At 38.8% G+C, this 14268-nt stretch overlaps 1 protein-coding gene across 1 annotated transcript in view; it reads left to right on the top strand.

Annotated features, from left to right (window-relative positions):
• gpat2 (glycerol-3-phosphate acyltransferase 2, mitochondrial) overlaps positions 1-14268 on the top strand; it is a 50520-nt gene that overhangs the window by 21130 nt on the left and 15122 nt on the right. Inside the window, exons 7-13 of the mRNA XM_052094472.1 lie at positions 2358-2491; positions 6230-6329; positions 9749-9934; positions 10556-10654; positions 11113-11195; positions 13236-13354; positions 13456-13526. Coding sequence (XP_051950432.1) covers positions 2358-2491; positions 6230-6329; positions 9749-9934; positions 10556-10654; positions 11113-11195; positions 13236-13354; positions 13456-13526 — 792 coding nt within the window. The remainder of the gene's footprint in view (positions 1-2357; positions 2492-6229; positions 6330-9748; positions 9935-10555; positions 10655-11112; positions 11196-13235; positions 13355-13455; positions 13527-14268) is intronic.

Genomic DNA, 14268 nt, shown 5'->3' with positions numbered 1-14268 from the left:
CATTTAATCTGCTGTCAGATTTTAAAACCATGTTATTCAACAGTTCTGAAAATATTTAGCTCACCTGCGAGAAACTTGCCACTAGGGTTGCAACGGTATGAGATTTTCACGGTATGATAACCGTCTCAGAAAATATCACGGTATACGGTATTACACAATTACTATTATCAGTGAAAACAGAAGGGTTATTTTATTTATCTATTTATTTTTGAGCAAACACTTTATTATAATTGAAACTTGAAACCTTATAATAGAAAATGTATTTTATTGAAGTATGTGTAAAAAAGTCTCCCTTTTGAAAATAAAATAAATAGAAAAAACAAGAAAGCTAACAGAATTATAATAAACAGTATTAAAAACATGATAAAAAATAGCATGTAAATATAACATGTTATATAACTAAAGCATGTTAGTTTACATGTTAGCATAGCATGTTAAATTTACTACTAAATGAAAAATAACATCAGCTGTGTGAGCTTTTGAAGTAATGTCCTATGATTATTAATAGTTAACATGTACTGTAGGTGCACGACAGCACAGCCAGACTGCTCCTGTCTGTCCCTTTAACTCAGTGCTTCTCAACTGGTTTTGCTTCAGGACAAAATTAGTAGCACCAAACATCACAAGCAGCCTCAAGAATGGACACAGGGTAGCCGTAAAACACTTTTCCTTGAGCAGAAAATTGCACTACAGATTGCTAAATTTGTTCAAAGGGGAAAGCGAGAGATAGAAAAAGCGCACTCACATGCATTGTTGCCAGATTGCACAAAATAAGTATAACATTAGGCGGAATATTTCCAATTTGCGCAAGTATAAATCTCAAACTGGGGGTGTTGCGTCTCTTATCTGGCAACCCTGAGCATGCTAAATGCTTGTGAAGACGTGTTACGTCCCAATGCAAGTTAACTGAAATATCCAATGAAAAATAAAAAAGCTTTTACGATAAATGAGCCGCAGGACACATTATACCATGTGGAGGGCCTGATCCAGCCCACGGGCCGTAAATTGCCCATGTCTGTTTTAGCTTTTTGCAAGATTATCATTAAATCTGCCAAGGCAGTATTAAATATTCTATCACTTGGGCGGCCGCCGAAATATCTTCAATGGGAGAACCATGGCGTTGTTCTTTCCCTGCTGTCCGCGACCCAGTCCGAATAGACCAGTTGAGAAACACTGCTTTAACTCACACACACACACACTCATGTCAGACCCCCTCGCCTTACTTCTCTCTGACATTTTCTCCGCTGCATGTGTGTGTGTGTGTGTGTGTGTGTGTGTCGTAAGTCGACGAGTCTGACAGGCAGACAATGAGGAAAGGAGATGTGCATGCGCATGTGAGATTCTCCGTCCAGTTTTTTTCTCAGTACCGTAGATAAGCAAATGTACATGGTATGTTAACTGTCAATTTTCAAACGGTGGTATACCGTGAAACCGGTATACCGCTGCAACCCTAGTTGCCACCCACTTGAACCACACCTGAACACATGCAAAAAATCTTTGATCTTTTGTCTTTGCCTTGGTAAAATATCCAAAGCCTAAAACAAGATGAATGTAACTGAGAAGCAAAAATGGATAAGAAATTAAGAGCATTTCTTGTTTTCACAGAGTGTTTGTTGAATAGTGGTAAACAAACTTATGAGCTTGGGCAGTGAATCAGCCAAAATATGGCCATTTTTAAATCACAGTATCTGCATTAGCTGATAACTACGCCCGATTGTTTGATTTCATGAGACAGGTTTGTCAATGAATGATGGACAATATCTATTTTGAAGTGTGTGTGTGGAAAAAAAAGGGTTGTCGTTTAAATTAAACAATTTTGCAGCCACCCTGCTCTCTAGATTTCGGTATCACCAGTAGCTAAAAAAATAAAATGGGTTGACTGCTAATCTTTTTTTTTTTATAAGAGTATTTAGTTTTGTTCCATTGACAGATTATTTTTTTTTTTTCTCCCCTTGTTACCACAAACCTTACAGCTTTTAATTTGTATTTTTTGGCAGGATAGACTCAGGAGTCAAGGTATACATAATTTATGATTGTTTTGCTTTCTCAGTTTTTTGGGTTGAATATTTGCTCAGAGTTCAGATGGAAAATATAGTTTTTACCATAATGTGGCCGCCTACACAACTGGGTCTGAATGTGTTAAATAGAGGCACCAGCAACTGTATTTGATCGCAGAAGTTCAGGGATATTAGCTTTGTTTGTACAAAAAGTCAAGAAAACAGTCTGCAGTATGAGAGCCATTCACTCAAATACAAAAACAGTTAATTTACGAGTTCATTTTCAAGTGTGCACTAAACACTGAACTGCATTTCTCCCTGCACTGAAGTGTCCTCTAATTTTGTGTGTGCGTGTTGCAGAAAGCTCCGCTGGTCTACGTGTGTGTTCGTCAGAGCGCCATTGATCATGCTTTGATTTGTCTGACTCTGTTCTGCCACAACTTGAGGGTTCCCTATACTCTCTACCCATCTAAGGTCCGACAAACCTGGCTAAGGTAAATACACGTACACTGTAAACACATGCATAGTTTGATTGGAAACCTTTTTTGGGTCGGCACTGCATAGTGCTGGATGATATATTGGAATTTCATGATATATTTACAATGTTGCTAAATTGTATATTTCCAGCAAAGTTAATGTAAGTATTGTGCTATTGTGTCCAATTTTAGTGTGTCATTTGACTAGTTTAATGACCCGTTCCTTATCTCGTAATTGGTGAGTATGTTATTGTAATGACAGACAGATTTAAATAGAGTCTCTCATTTTAGGTGCACTCTAGTCATGTCAATCTTCGAGAAAAAAAAACCACTTTATTCTAAATGGACGTTCTTGAGCGTCAACATGATGATATCCTATGACTAGCCAAATATTACTCGTGTTACCTTTATTATCCCACTATTGGGCACTTTCTCTAGCAGAATGAGTTCATCAGCTGACTGCGACTAGTGAATTTCTAAATGGCATATGTAGCAGAGAATATTTGTTTTTGCATAATGCTGCATCTATTCTGCTTGGTCAGCTCTACATAAGCAAAAATATTACTGAGTTCACCGTTAATCAGTTCAACCGGTCCATTTCAGTGATTAAAAGATTTGCTCATGTCATCACCCAAAATGTCTTTTATGTTTTAAGACCCCATGTGACGTTTTTCATATATTAAAATATTTTTGTAAATATATATGTTGGTAAATATTGCTTTTTATTGTTATATTGGTGCATTTAAATTAAAATGATTAAATACAAGTCTTTCTTATGTACATTTTGTGGAAAACAATGTAGGAAACATTCCCTGATTTTTAACTTCATTTTTTTTATTCTTTTTTTTAGCTAATCTTTTAAAAAGGCATTTTTGGTAGTCCTTTGATTGAAATAAATAAATAAATCCAAATTGGGCCCAATTAGCCATTTTCCCTCCCCGGTGTCATGTGACTCGTTAGTGCTACAAGGTCTCAGGTGTGAATGGGGAGCAGGTGTGTTAAATTTGGTGTCATTACTCTCCCACTCCCTCATACTGGCCACTGGAAGTTCAACATGGCACCTCATGGCAAATATCTCTCTGAGGATCTGAAAAAAAGAATTGTTGCTCTACATAAAGATGGCCTAGGCTATAAGAAGATTGCCAAGACCCTAATACTGAGCTACAGCACGGTGGCCAAGACCATACAGCGGTTTAACAGGACAGGTTCCACTCAGAACAGGCCTCGCCATGGTCGACCAAAGAAGTTGAGTGCTCAGCGTCATATTCAGAGGTTGTCTTTTGGAAATAGACATCTGAGTGCTGCCAGCATTGCTGCAGATGTTGAAGGGGTGGGGGGTCAGCCTGTCAGTGCTCAGACCATACGCCGCACACTGCATCAAACTGGTCTGCATAGCTGTCGTCCCAGAAGGAAGCCTGTTCTAAAGATGATGCACAAGAAAGCCCGCAAACAGTTTGCTGAAGACAAGCAGACTAAGGACATGGATTACTGGAACCATGTCCTGTGGTCTGATGAGACCAAGATAAACTTATTTGGTTCAAATGGTGTCAAGCATGTGTGGCGGCAACCAGGTGAGGAGTACAAAGACATGTGTGTCTTGCCAACAGTCAAGCATGGTGGTGTGAGTGTCATGGTCTGGGGCTGCATGAGTGCTGCCGGCACTGGGGAGCTACAGTTCATTGAGGGAACCATGAATTCAACATGTACTGTGACATACTGAAGCAGAGCATGATCCCCTCCCTTCAGAGACTGGGCCGCAGGGCAGTATTCCAGCATGATAACGACCCCAAACACACCTCCAAGACAACCACTGCCTTGCTAAAGAAGCTGAGGGGGAAGGTAATGGACTGGCCAAGCATGTCTCCAGACCTAAAACCTATTGAGCATCTGTGGGGTGGAGGAGCACAATGTCTCTAACATCCACCAGCTCCGTGATGTCGTCATGTAGCAGTGGAAGAGCACTCCAGTGGCAACCTGTGAAGCTCTGGTGAACTCCATGCCCAAGACGGTTAAAGCAGTGGAAAATAATGGTGGCCACACAAAATATTGACACTTTGGGCCCAATTTGGACATTTTCACTTAGAGGTGTACTCACTTTTGTTGCCAGCGGTTTAGACATTAATGGCTGTGTGTTGAGTTATTTTGAGGGGACAGCAAATTTACACTGTTATACAAGCTGTACACTCACTACTTCACATTGTAGCAAAGTATAATTTCTTCAGTGTTGTCACATGAAAAGATGTAATCAAATATTTACAAAAATGTGATGGTTGTACTCACTTTTGTGAGATACTGTATGTGTATATATATATCTATATCTATATATATTAGTTTTGACACTACCGGACAAAAAGTTTGAAACACTTGACTGAAATGTTTCTCATGATCTTATAAATCTTTTGATCTGAAGGCATATGCTTAAATGTATGAAAATAGATTTGTAGACAAAAAAATTATTGTGCCAACATATTAATTTATTTCATTATAAAACTAAAATTTTATTTAAAAAAAAAAGTTTTTGAAATTGATGACTTGGACCAAATAATAAAGAAAAGCATCCAATAAGTGCCCAACATAGATGGGATCTCCTTCAATACTATTTAAAAAGCATCCCAGGGTGATTTCTCAAGAAGTTGGTTGAGAAAATGTCAAGAGTACATGTCTGCAAATTCTAGGCAAAGGGTGACTACTTTGAAGATGCTAAAATAAAACACTGTTTTGATTTATTTTGGTTTTGTTTAGTCACAACATAATTCCCATATTTCCATTTCTATTATTCCATAGTTTTGATGACTTTACTATCATTCTAAAATGTGAAAAAAAAAAAAATATAATAAAGAATGAGTGTTTCAAAACTTTTGACCAGTAGTGTATATACACCGATCAGCCACAACATTAAAACCACCTGCCTAATATTGTGTAGGTCCCCCTCGTGCCGCCAAAACGGCACCAACCTGCATCTCTGAATGGCATTCTGAGATTATATTCTGCTCACCACAATTGTACAGGGCGGTTATCTGAGTTACCAAAGACTTTGTCAATTCAAACCAGTCTGACCATTTTCTGTTGACCTCTTTCATCAACAAGGCATTCAGTCCACAGAACTGCCGCTCACTGGATGTTTTTTGTTTTTGGCAACATTCTGAGTAAATTCTAGATACTGTTATGTGTGAAAATCCCAGGAGATCAGCAGTTACAAAAATACTGAAACCAGCCCGTCTGGCACCAACAATCATCCATACGATTATCTAATCAGCTAATCGTATGGCAGCATTGAAGTGCAAAAAATCATGCAGATATGGGTCAGGAGCTTCAGTTAATGTTCACATCAACCATCAGAATAGGTCAAAAATGGGATCTTAGTGATTTGGATCGTGATTGTTGGTGCCAGATGGGCTGGTTTGAGTATTTCTGTAACTGCTGATCTCCTGGGATTTTCCAACATGAAGGTGAGTACATAATAACAGAAAATTTCTTTTTTGAGTGAACTATCCAAGGGACTGTCCAATCAAGGGATACAAAGTTGAATGAGAAATGGTCATTAAAAAATAAATTCTGATTGTTTTTGGTGCAATCAACCATGACTAACATTATAAGTGGACTTCAGGGGGAAAAAAATTACATGCTACAGAAGTGTATGATATGTGCCCTTTTAGTCTCATTTACGTTCCTATTTTATTTGTTAGATAAATATTGTTGATGAATGTGGGATCAGTCACTTTTAATTGAAAGCATTCTGTGGTCTCATCTCCTCAGGACAATTCTTCAGAGGCTGGGTGTCATCTTGCTCCCAGAAAATATGGGCTCAGAGCTGGAAGCTGAGATGGACAGTCTCTATTCTCCAGTCATGACCTCTGTAAGTGCGCATCTCTGCTTGAATTGCTCTGATGCAGCATATGATAAGTGAAACAGACTGTCGCCTCAGGCGCTGAGCTGCTGTGTCCAGCACAGCTTGTGCTTAAGATCTTTGGTGCAGTATATGGTTTTGAGTCCCATTGATACTGGTGTAAGTTGGGGCATCTCAAGAAAGATAGTCACCTATGTTTTTAGAGCAGACAGGGCTGCATTAGTAACCCTTTTTGATGGACACGGTGGTTCCCATGATGATGGGGCAACTGCTGATGTTTCAGGAGGAGGTAGCATGCTCCTCTGAACCCATTACTCTGCCTCACTAATGCTTGAAACTGGAAATTAAATGCTTTCATCTTCCTGATTTACTGTCAGAATCATACTATATTCAGAATCTGTTGGAGGAATGTCTTATGAGCAGTTTTGCATTTGCATGAGCTCATCATACTTCTCAGGATGGATTTGGAGTGATTTTGTGTAGGAGAAGGGGAGAGAGTTAAAGGAATACTTCACCCCTCAAAATTGAAAATTCTGTTATTTACACCCCTCATGACATTCAAAGGTCTGGAGAGAAAAAAAAAACATCACTCATGACATTTCCAAATCCTTTGGAAAACAAAAGGATATACTTTAAAGAATGTTCACACTGCTCTTTTCTGTACAACAACAATTATAAATTCTCACTATATTGTATTGATTCATATAACCTTTTATTAATATATTTGTCTATTCATATCATGTCCAACAGTTCAATAATAAAGCAGGTCGTCTAAACAAGTGTAAAGTTTGAGAATGGGGTTTCCAACATAGCCTCATGGCAACTTGTTATAATTCGTACGAGGTGACGAAATCTTAAGATATCATGCGACTTAGCTCATACGAAAAGGTAGAATTTCAAATCGAAAAAATACAGGCACTAATTGTAAGACAGCCTTTTTTTCCAATGTTTTATTTCAATTCGAAATTTTATTTTCATTCGTTTGTGAAAAAATTTGGTTACTTATTCCTTTTTTTTATTAAATAAAAATGACTGTTGAATGTCAATAATCTGTAATCTGCTTCCCTTGTCTCATTCCAAACTGCATCCATTTGTCTAGTTTTCTTCCATGGTTCGCAAATTATTTTCCCATTTAAAATCATTGTTCTGTTTGGGTAAGGAGTTACCCTTTATGGTTAGGTTTAGGTTTGGAGTTTCACATAGGAAAAATCGTTACAACATGAATCGTTGGTTCATTTAGTTTTCTCTATGGGAGTAAATGTCATACGAGTTTGTACCAACTTAGTTTACCATTTATGATTGCAACATTCTATTATTGCGATTTGTCATGAGACTGTGTTTTTCAGTGCAGTCCGAGACGATTCTAGGAAGAATGAGAGAGATTGAACCTGAACCCACACGATTCTGCCAATATCCAGCCCTAGTCATTGAGAAAATAAATATGGCAACCAGCTATTGGGCTTTTTTTGGTTTTCTCAATTTAAGGACACATTTGTTAAAATGAAGTCCAACAAACTCAGAAATAACTTTGTTTTTGAGTAGGGCTGTCAATCAATTCCATTTTTTTATCAAATTAATTACATGGTGTCCCGTTTCAACAACTTGATTTGAGTCCATCTGTGGTAAATTCAGTTGATTGGACATGATTTGGAAAGGCACACACCTGTCTATATAAGGTCCCACAGTTAACAGTGCATGTCAGAGCACAAACCAAGTCATGAAGTCCAAGGAATTGTCTGTAGATCTCCGAGACAGGATTGTATCGAGACACAGATCTGGGGAAAGGTACAGAAACATTTCTGCAGCATTGAAGGTCCCAATGAGCACAGTGACCTCCATCATCTGTAAATGGTAGAAGTTTGGAACCAGCAGGACTCTTCTTAGGGCTGGCCGCCCAGTCAAACTGAGCGATCGGGGGAGAAGGGCCTTAGTCAGGGAGGTGACCAAGAACCCGATGGTCACTCTGACAGAGCTCCAGCATGTCTCTGTGGAGAGAGGAGAAACTTCCAGAAGAACAACCATCTCTGCAGCATTCCGCCAATCAGGCCTGTATGGTAGAGTGGCCAGACGGATAACACTCCTCAGTAAAAGGCACATGACAGCCCTCCTGGAGTTTGCCAAAAGGCACCTGAAGGACTCTCAGACCATGAGAAACAAAATTCTATGGTCTGATGAAACAAAGATGGATCTCTTTGGCCTGAATAGCAAGCGTAATGTCCGGAGGAAACCTCATCACCTGGCCAATACCATCCCTACAGTGAAGCATGGTGATGGCAGAATGCTGTGGGGATGTTTTTCAGCGGCAGGAACTGGGAGACTAGTCAGAATCGAGGGAAAAATGAATGCAGCAATGTACAGAGACATCCTTGATGAAAACCTGCTCCAGAGCGCTCTGGACCTCAGACTGGGGTGAAGGTTCATTTTCCAACAGGACAACGACCCTAAGCACACAGCCAAGATAACAAAGGAGTGGCTACAGGACAACTCTGTGAATGTCCTTGAGTGGCCCAGCCAGAGACCAGACTGGAACCCGATTGAACATCTCTGGGGAGATCTGAAAATGCTGTGCACCGATGCTCCCCATCCAACCTGATGGAGCTTGAGAGGTCCTGCAAAGAAGAATGGGAGAAACTGCCCAAAAATAGGTGTGCCAAGCTTGTAGAATTATACACAAAAAGACTTGGCTGTAATTGGTGCCAAAGGTGCTTCAACAAAGTATTGAGCAAAGGTTGTGAATTATTATGTACATGTGATTTTAATTTTTAGTTTTTTATTTTAAATACATTTGCAATGATTTCAAACAAACTTCTTTCACGGTACCATTCACTCCCATTATAAAGCTTGAAAGAGCCAGGATATTTTTTTAATATAACTCTGATTGTGTTTGGCTGACAGAAGAAAGTCATATACACCTAGGATGGCTTGAGGGTGAGTCAATTATGGGATAATTTTCATTTTTGGGTGAACTAACCCTTTAAATTTCTCTCTTTAGTTTAGATTTCTGTGCGAAGATGATTTTCTGCTTTGCACTGCACCTGTCTGTCTTAAATACATTTTATTATTCTGGTTTCTAGAGGCTCAGCTCTCTATGAATGGATTTTCAGTCCTTTGCATGTGGAAAGCTTTGTACAAGCATTAGAGTCTTTCCATTTGAATCCACAGAAGTGCCGACTTTGCCACTTCCTCTTGCTGTGGCACTCTCCTCTTCTCTCCACTCCTCTCCACACAGACACTTCTCTTTAACACGCACACCAAGCTTACAATTAACTTTTCATAGAGCTCATTTTACAACTTAGTTCTTAGTTCAGTTTTCATTTTCTCGATATTTCATCCTCATCATAAAAATGTCCACACATCAGCCTCTACAATCTGTTTAAATAATTAAAACATTTAAATCATTTTTCACTGTTCTTTTTCCCACCTCACAGTTCATTGGTGAGCTGTTACAAGAGGGTGCTGGTCTTAGCATGGGCATCTCCATGGACAAAGGTGACGGCGGGCAATGGATGGCGCGTGTACGTCAGGCCATCACTGATGGTCAAGTGCCTGATGTTAGCATCGTACCAGTGGGCATATCTTATGATTGCCTGCCACAGCACTTTATACATCCACAGGTGACGATCTTAATATTAACTACACACTCCAGAAAGACCCCATAATGACCCCTATCAAGCCACAATCACCATTTGCATGGAAGGCCATAAACCAAACCAATAAAGTCACAGATACATGCACATTCGTCTCATAATGGCAAACATTATAATAGTGCTTATATAATCATAATAGCTTGTAATCTAATTAGTGATGCTTGTTAGTGAGGCAAGCATCACAATTACTGTTGTTCATACTTAGAGTTAGGGAAAATTAAACTCACTGTTTGTGCTACGGACAAGAATGATTCCTCAAGTTGTGCGGCTTGAGGAGGGGTGTGCTTTTAGATTTCAAAGTGATCTGACTTGTGATTTGTTTACCTCGTGTAAGATATAACTGGTTTGGTGGTTTTAATATGCAGATATTGAGAAGTGTTTTCTAACTGAGGAATGGTGAAGACAAGTCTTAAATATAAAAAGAAAAGAGAAGGCTGCTCATTTATCCTCTAATGGCTCTTTACTATTAGAGCATTGTGAAAATAGTTTTCTCTGAATTTGATCCAAGTTATTTCATCTGCTTGTGTGTGTAAGCGTTTGAATATGTGGATGATATTTGTGTGAATCATTTGTTTGTGTGATCTCAAGGCTGGCATGATGTCTGCTCTGTGGTTTGTGGTCTCCCTGCTAAAGGGTGATCACAGAGGAAGTGTTAGGATCCATTTCACACAAGCCTTCTCTCTAAAGGTATGACTCATGCACAAAGAATTACACTAAGTATCTCTCTATTATGCATACCCACAAAAATGTCACAAAACATTTTAAAGTATATTTAAGCCCATACCTTAAAGGTGAAGTGGGTAAATTATATGATGCTAGCATCACCAAATGAAATTGTAAAAATTATGACAACGGGTCTACTAAAAATGTGGTTGGTCAAACCGATAGACCCACCCCAAACTCATGCCATTGGTTGACAGCAATGTTGCTCTGCCAGGGCTGGTCGGGATACTCAAAGAAACAAAGTACCAAAGTTTTGGTAACGCCACAGAGTTTACACTTTATGAATGGCTTACTTGCAGTCTGCATGTTAAACTGCAATAGTAGCAAGTTTGTAACATTTGAAAAAATAACAGAACTCACTTTTAAGCTTAAGCTTAAGTATGGGGTACCATGAAGAAAGTCTCCTTCCTCTTTCTTCTCAGGAGATGTGTGAAAGTGGAAAGTGTCGTGTGGATGGAGGGCGCCCCCTACAGGACCTGCTGTTGTCTGCCATACTGTATGACAGGTCTCTGGTCTGGCTCTCTTTAGTCTCTCTATTCCTATCTCACATCTGCGGCGTCCCATCCTCCTCTTCATCCACCTCTCCTCCTATCTCTCTGCCCATATGATCAGAAAAGAAAAACATACAATATTTGCTTTAATTCATTATATGCCTACAGTACTCCATCTTTTAATATAGATTTTCCCAATTTTCATGTTTCAAGTTTTCCTCATTTCAGTTCTTCTTCACCTACATGTTATTAATCAGAGGTGCCAAACTGGTAGGTAAAGAACAAGAAGTACCAGTAGTAAATGATGGTTCAGACAGTTTAGTCAATATCCAGTGTATCTACATCAAATGCCATAGTGATGACTTGAGTATCAGAGACAGTGGCAAGAGACAGTAGCTGTCATTTAAAGAGTGAACAGAAAATGTGCAATGTAAAATGTCCATCAAGACATCACGGCGCAGTGCTGAACTCATAAAGCGCATCAGACAACATACACTGTGTTCTAAACAGATGTGACATGATAAAGCAATAAGCGATACAAAGTATTTCTTCCATGTCAAACAGTTTGTCCTAACCAGCTGTGATGAGCGACAGGACATCCTGTCGATCACTTGGCTACTATTCCTACCGCACCAACTCTCATTGGTACAAAATCATGCTTCTCAAAACTGTACATTATATTATGACATGAGGAATCAAATTTCCCTTTATCTTTTGACATGTTAGTGGTCATTGTACTACAAAAACATACTCTAAGTTTCAGAACTCAAAACGTCAAAACTACAAAAAGAGCATTTGTTGAAACCCAGCTGCCTAAACAACTCGTTCTCTACTTCCTCCACATTGGGATGTCACACTGTAGTTTACATTTACATCTGATCGTCTCCACAACAACACATCACTGCCTACTTTACCTTAACACTTCTGTAGTACGCCCAGTAGTGGTGAGCAATGAGATGGCAAGTAGAGCGAGCAGGTCAGTCAAGCGCAGAGAGCGAATCATAACAGTTGGCATTTACTGTCAAGTCTTTAAGGTGAAGCTTCTGACAGAGGGTTAGAATGAGGGTGGAAAATTATAATGTTTAACAAATATATGACTGTTTTTTTTGTACAAAAAACTTTACTTATATTAAAAGTGAACCTCAAGGAACATATTAAAATAATTAAAAAAGATGTCATGACCCTTTCAAAGCTGAAATTTGTCATTTCTGCTCCTCTAGCGTCACCAAATGTAATTGCAAAAATTTCATCAGATCTGACCGTTCAGTCTGAAACCCATTTTCAAGAATCATATTTGTAGGTTGGATGAAGGTATTAATATTTAAAAGGGATTTTATGTATTTATTAATTAAATTTTTTTTGCTGTTCAGACTTCAAACAACTAAACTGATTTGAGTTAGGTATTCCAAAAAAATGCGATTTTTGTTTCCTGTCTGACTCTGAAAAGGCCTCAGTGTACACATCCAGTTCAACATATCACTTTCTTAAAATGTCTCTCTGGCATCTGCCAGCACAGAGACTCCAGTTTGCTGAATCAGACCTCCAGAGCCACTCCCTTCATTTTCTGCAAGGCATAAAATGTACCATCTTCAAGTTCTCGTTAGAAGTCAGTCATCCAGAAAAATCTGGCTGTTAATGAGCTGGAGTATCCTGGAAAATCTACAAAGAGCTCATCATCTGTTCTTCTGTTTCTTCTGTGAGCCTCGGGGCTGGTGTGTTTTTAAGCTGAGCATCCACAGCATGGAGGCACTATCATGAAAACTCAGCCCTATGGGGCTCAGCTGGCGTTTGCTTTTTGACAGTTGGTAATAAGGTATTGTTGGAACGCCTTTTGTTCTACACATTAGGGAGAACAAACTTTTGGCTGAAAACTCGCAGTCGCCAGTCGCAGGAGGTTTGCAGTAGGCTGTAATGCAAATTTCATGCCGACATCAAGGCCATGTGTGTTTCAGAGAAAATAAGTTGGTGCATATCTCAGCATGCAACCTGTTAGTGTGCCAGTATGTATTTATTGCACAAGGCATGTTGAAATAAGTTGTGATTTATTACATCAGGATGGACTCCATCTTTGGCCAGAAGGATGTTTCCTGGCTCCTCCCACCTGCTGTCATGCCTGAAATGCCCCCTGCGGAGAGACAGCAAACCATTGCACTCACTCTTCATTTGATGTACTGTGAGTCTGTCTAAAACTCACAAGATCCTACAGATAATTATCTTGTTCGCATCATAGTCCTTATTCTATACATGAGGCTAACCTTGTTTTTAATATTTTAGCCTCAACTAGCAATATGGCCGTCATGTCTACCAGTCTGGTGTCCTGTCTGCTGCTTCACAAACATTGCAAGGTGTGTTTCAAAAGCAAACACCTCGTGTATGACTTCACAACATCTCACTTTATTTGTTAGTGGTTGACAAATATTGGATTTTGGACTATACAGATGTTTATAGAAAGCTGTGTGGCCAGTGGAAATGGCCATTGGGAGTTCTTCCACTTCTGTTAATCAGTCAAGCAGGTCTATTAGGCAATGCTGATCATTTTAAAATGGTTAAACATTGGTAGATATGTCGATCTATCAATGTTATATTTAAGCAATTAGGTTCAAGAGGCTATACTGCATTATTTAATATAATTTCTGCGATACTTGCGCCAACATAATTAAAAAGGAATTGCAAAAATAAACTATGTTTTCAAAACAGATTTTTCAATACGCCACTCCTCTGTAGTTGTAGTTCAGATTAGTGTTGTCACAGTACCAACATTTCAGTAGTCGGTTCCAGCAGATTAAAGTCTACAAAACATTAGCAGCAGAACTAAGAACAGAAATATGCCATTGAGCAACACTTTAATTTAAATGTATAATTTTTTTAATTATAACAAAACTGAACAATGTATGCTTAAAGTATTTTTGAACACTTATATAAGATTTGCTTCAACTTTTGCAACTTTTAATTTAAGTTTTTACCAAGTACTAAAAACAAAACCTCAATAAACAAGCATACAATAGAATTAATAAAAAACAATTTACAAACTAATGTGCAAAGTGCTCTCTTATTAATAAAGCTGCATTTTGCCAATTTTCTTCATGA

This window comes from Xyrauchen texanus, chromosome 27 (assembly GCF_025860055.1).
Source record: "Xyrauchen texanus isolate HMW12.3.18 chromosome 27, RBS_HiC_50CHRs, whole genome shotgun sequence".
NCBI lineage: Eukaryota > Metazoa > Chordata > Actinopteri > Cypriniformes > Catostomidae > Xyrauchen > Xyrauchen texanus.
The sequence above is the reverse complement of the archived record's forward strand: the minus strand, read 5'-3'. Positions and strand labels throughout refer to the sequence as shown.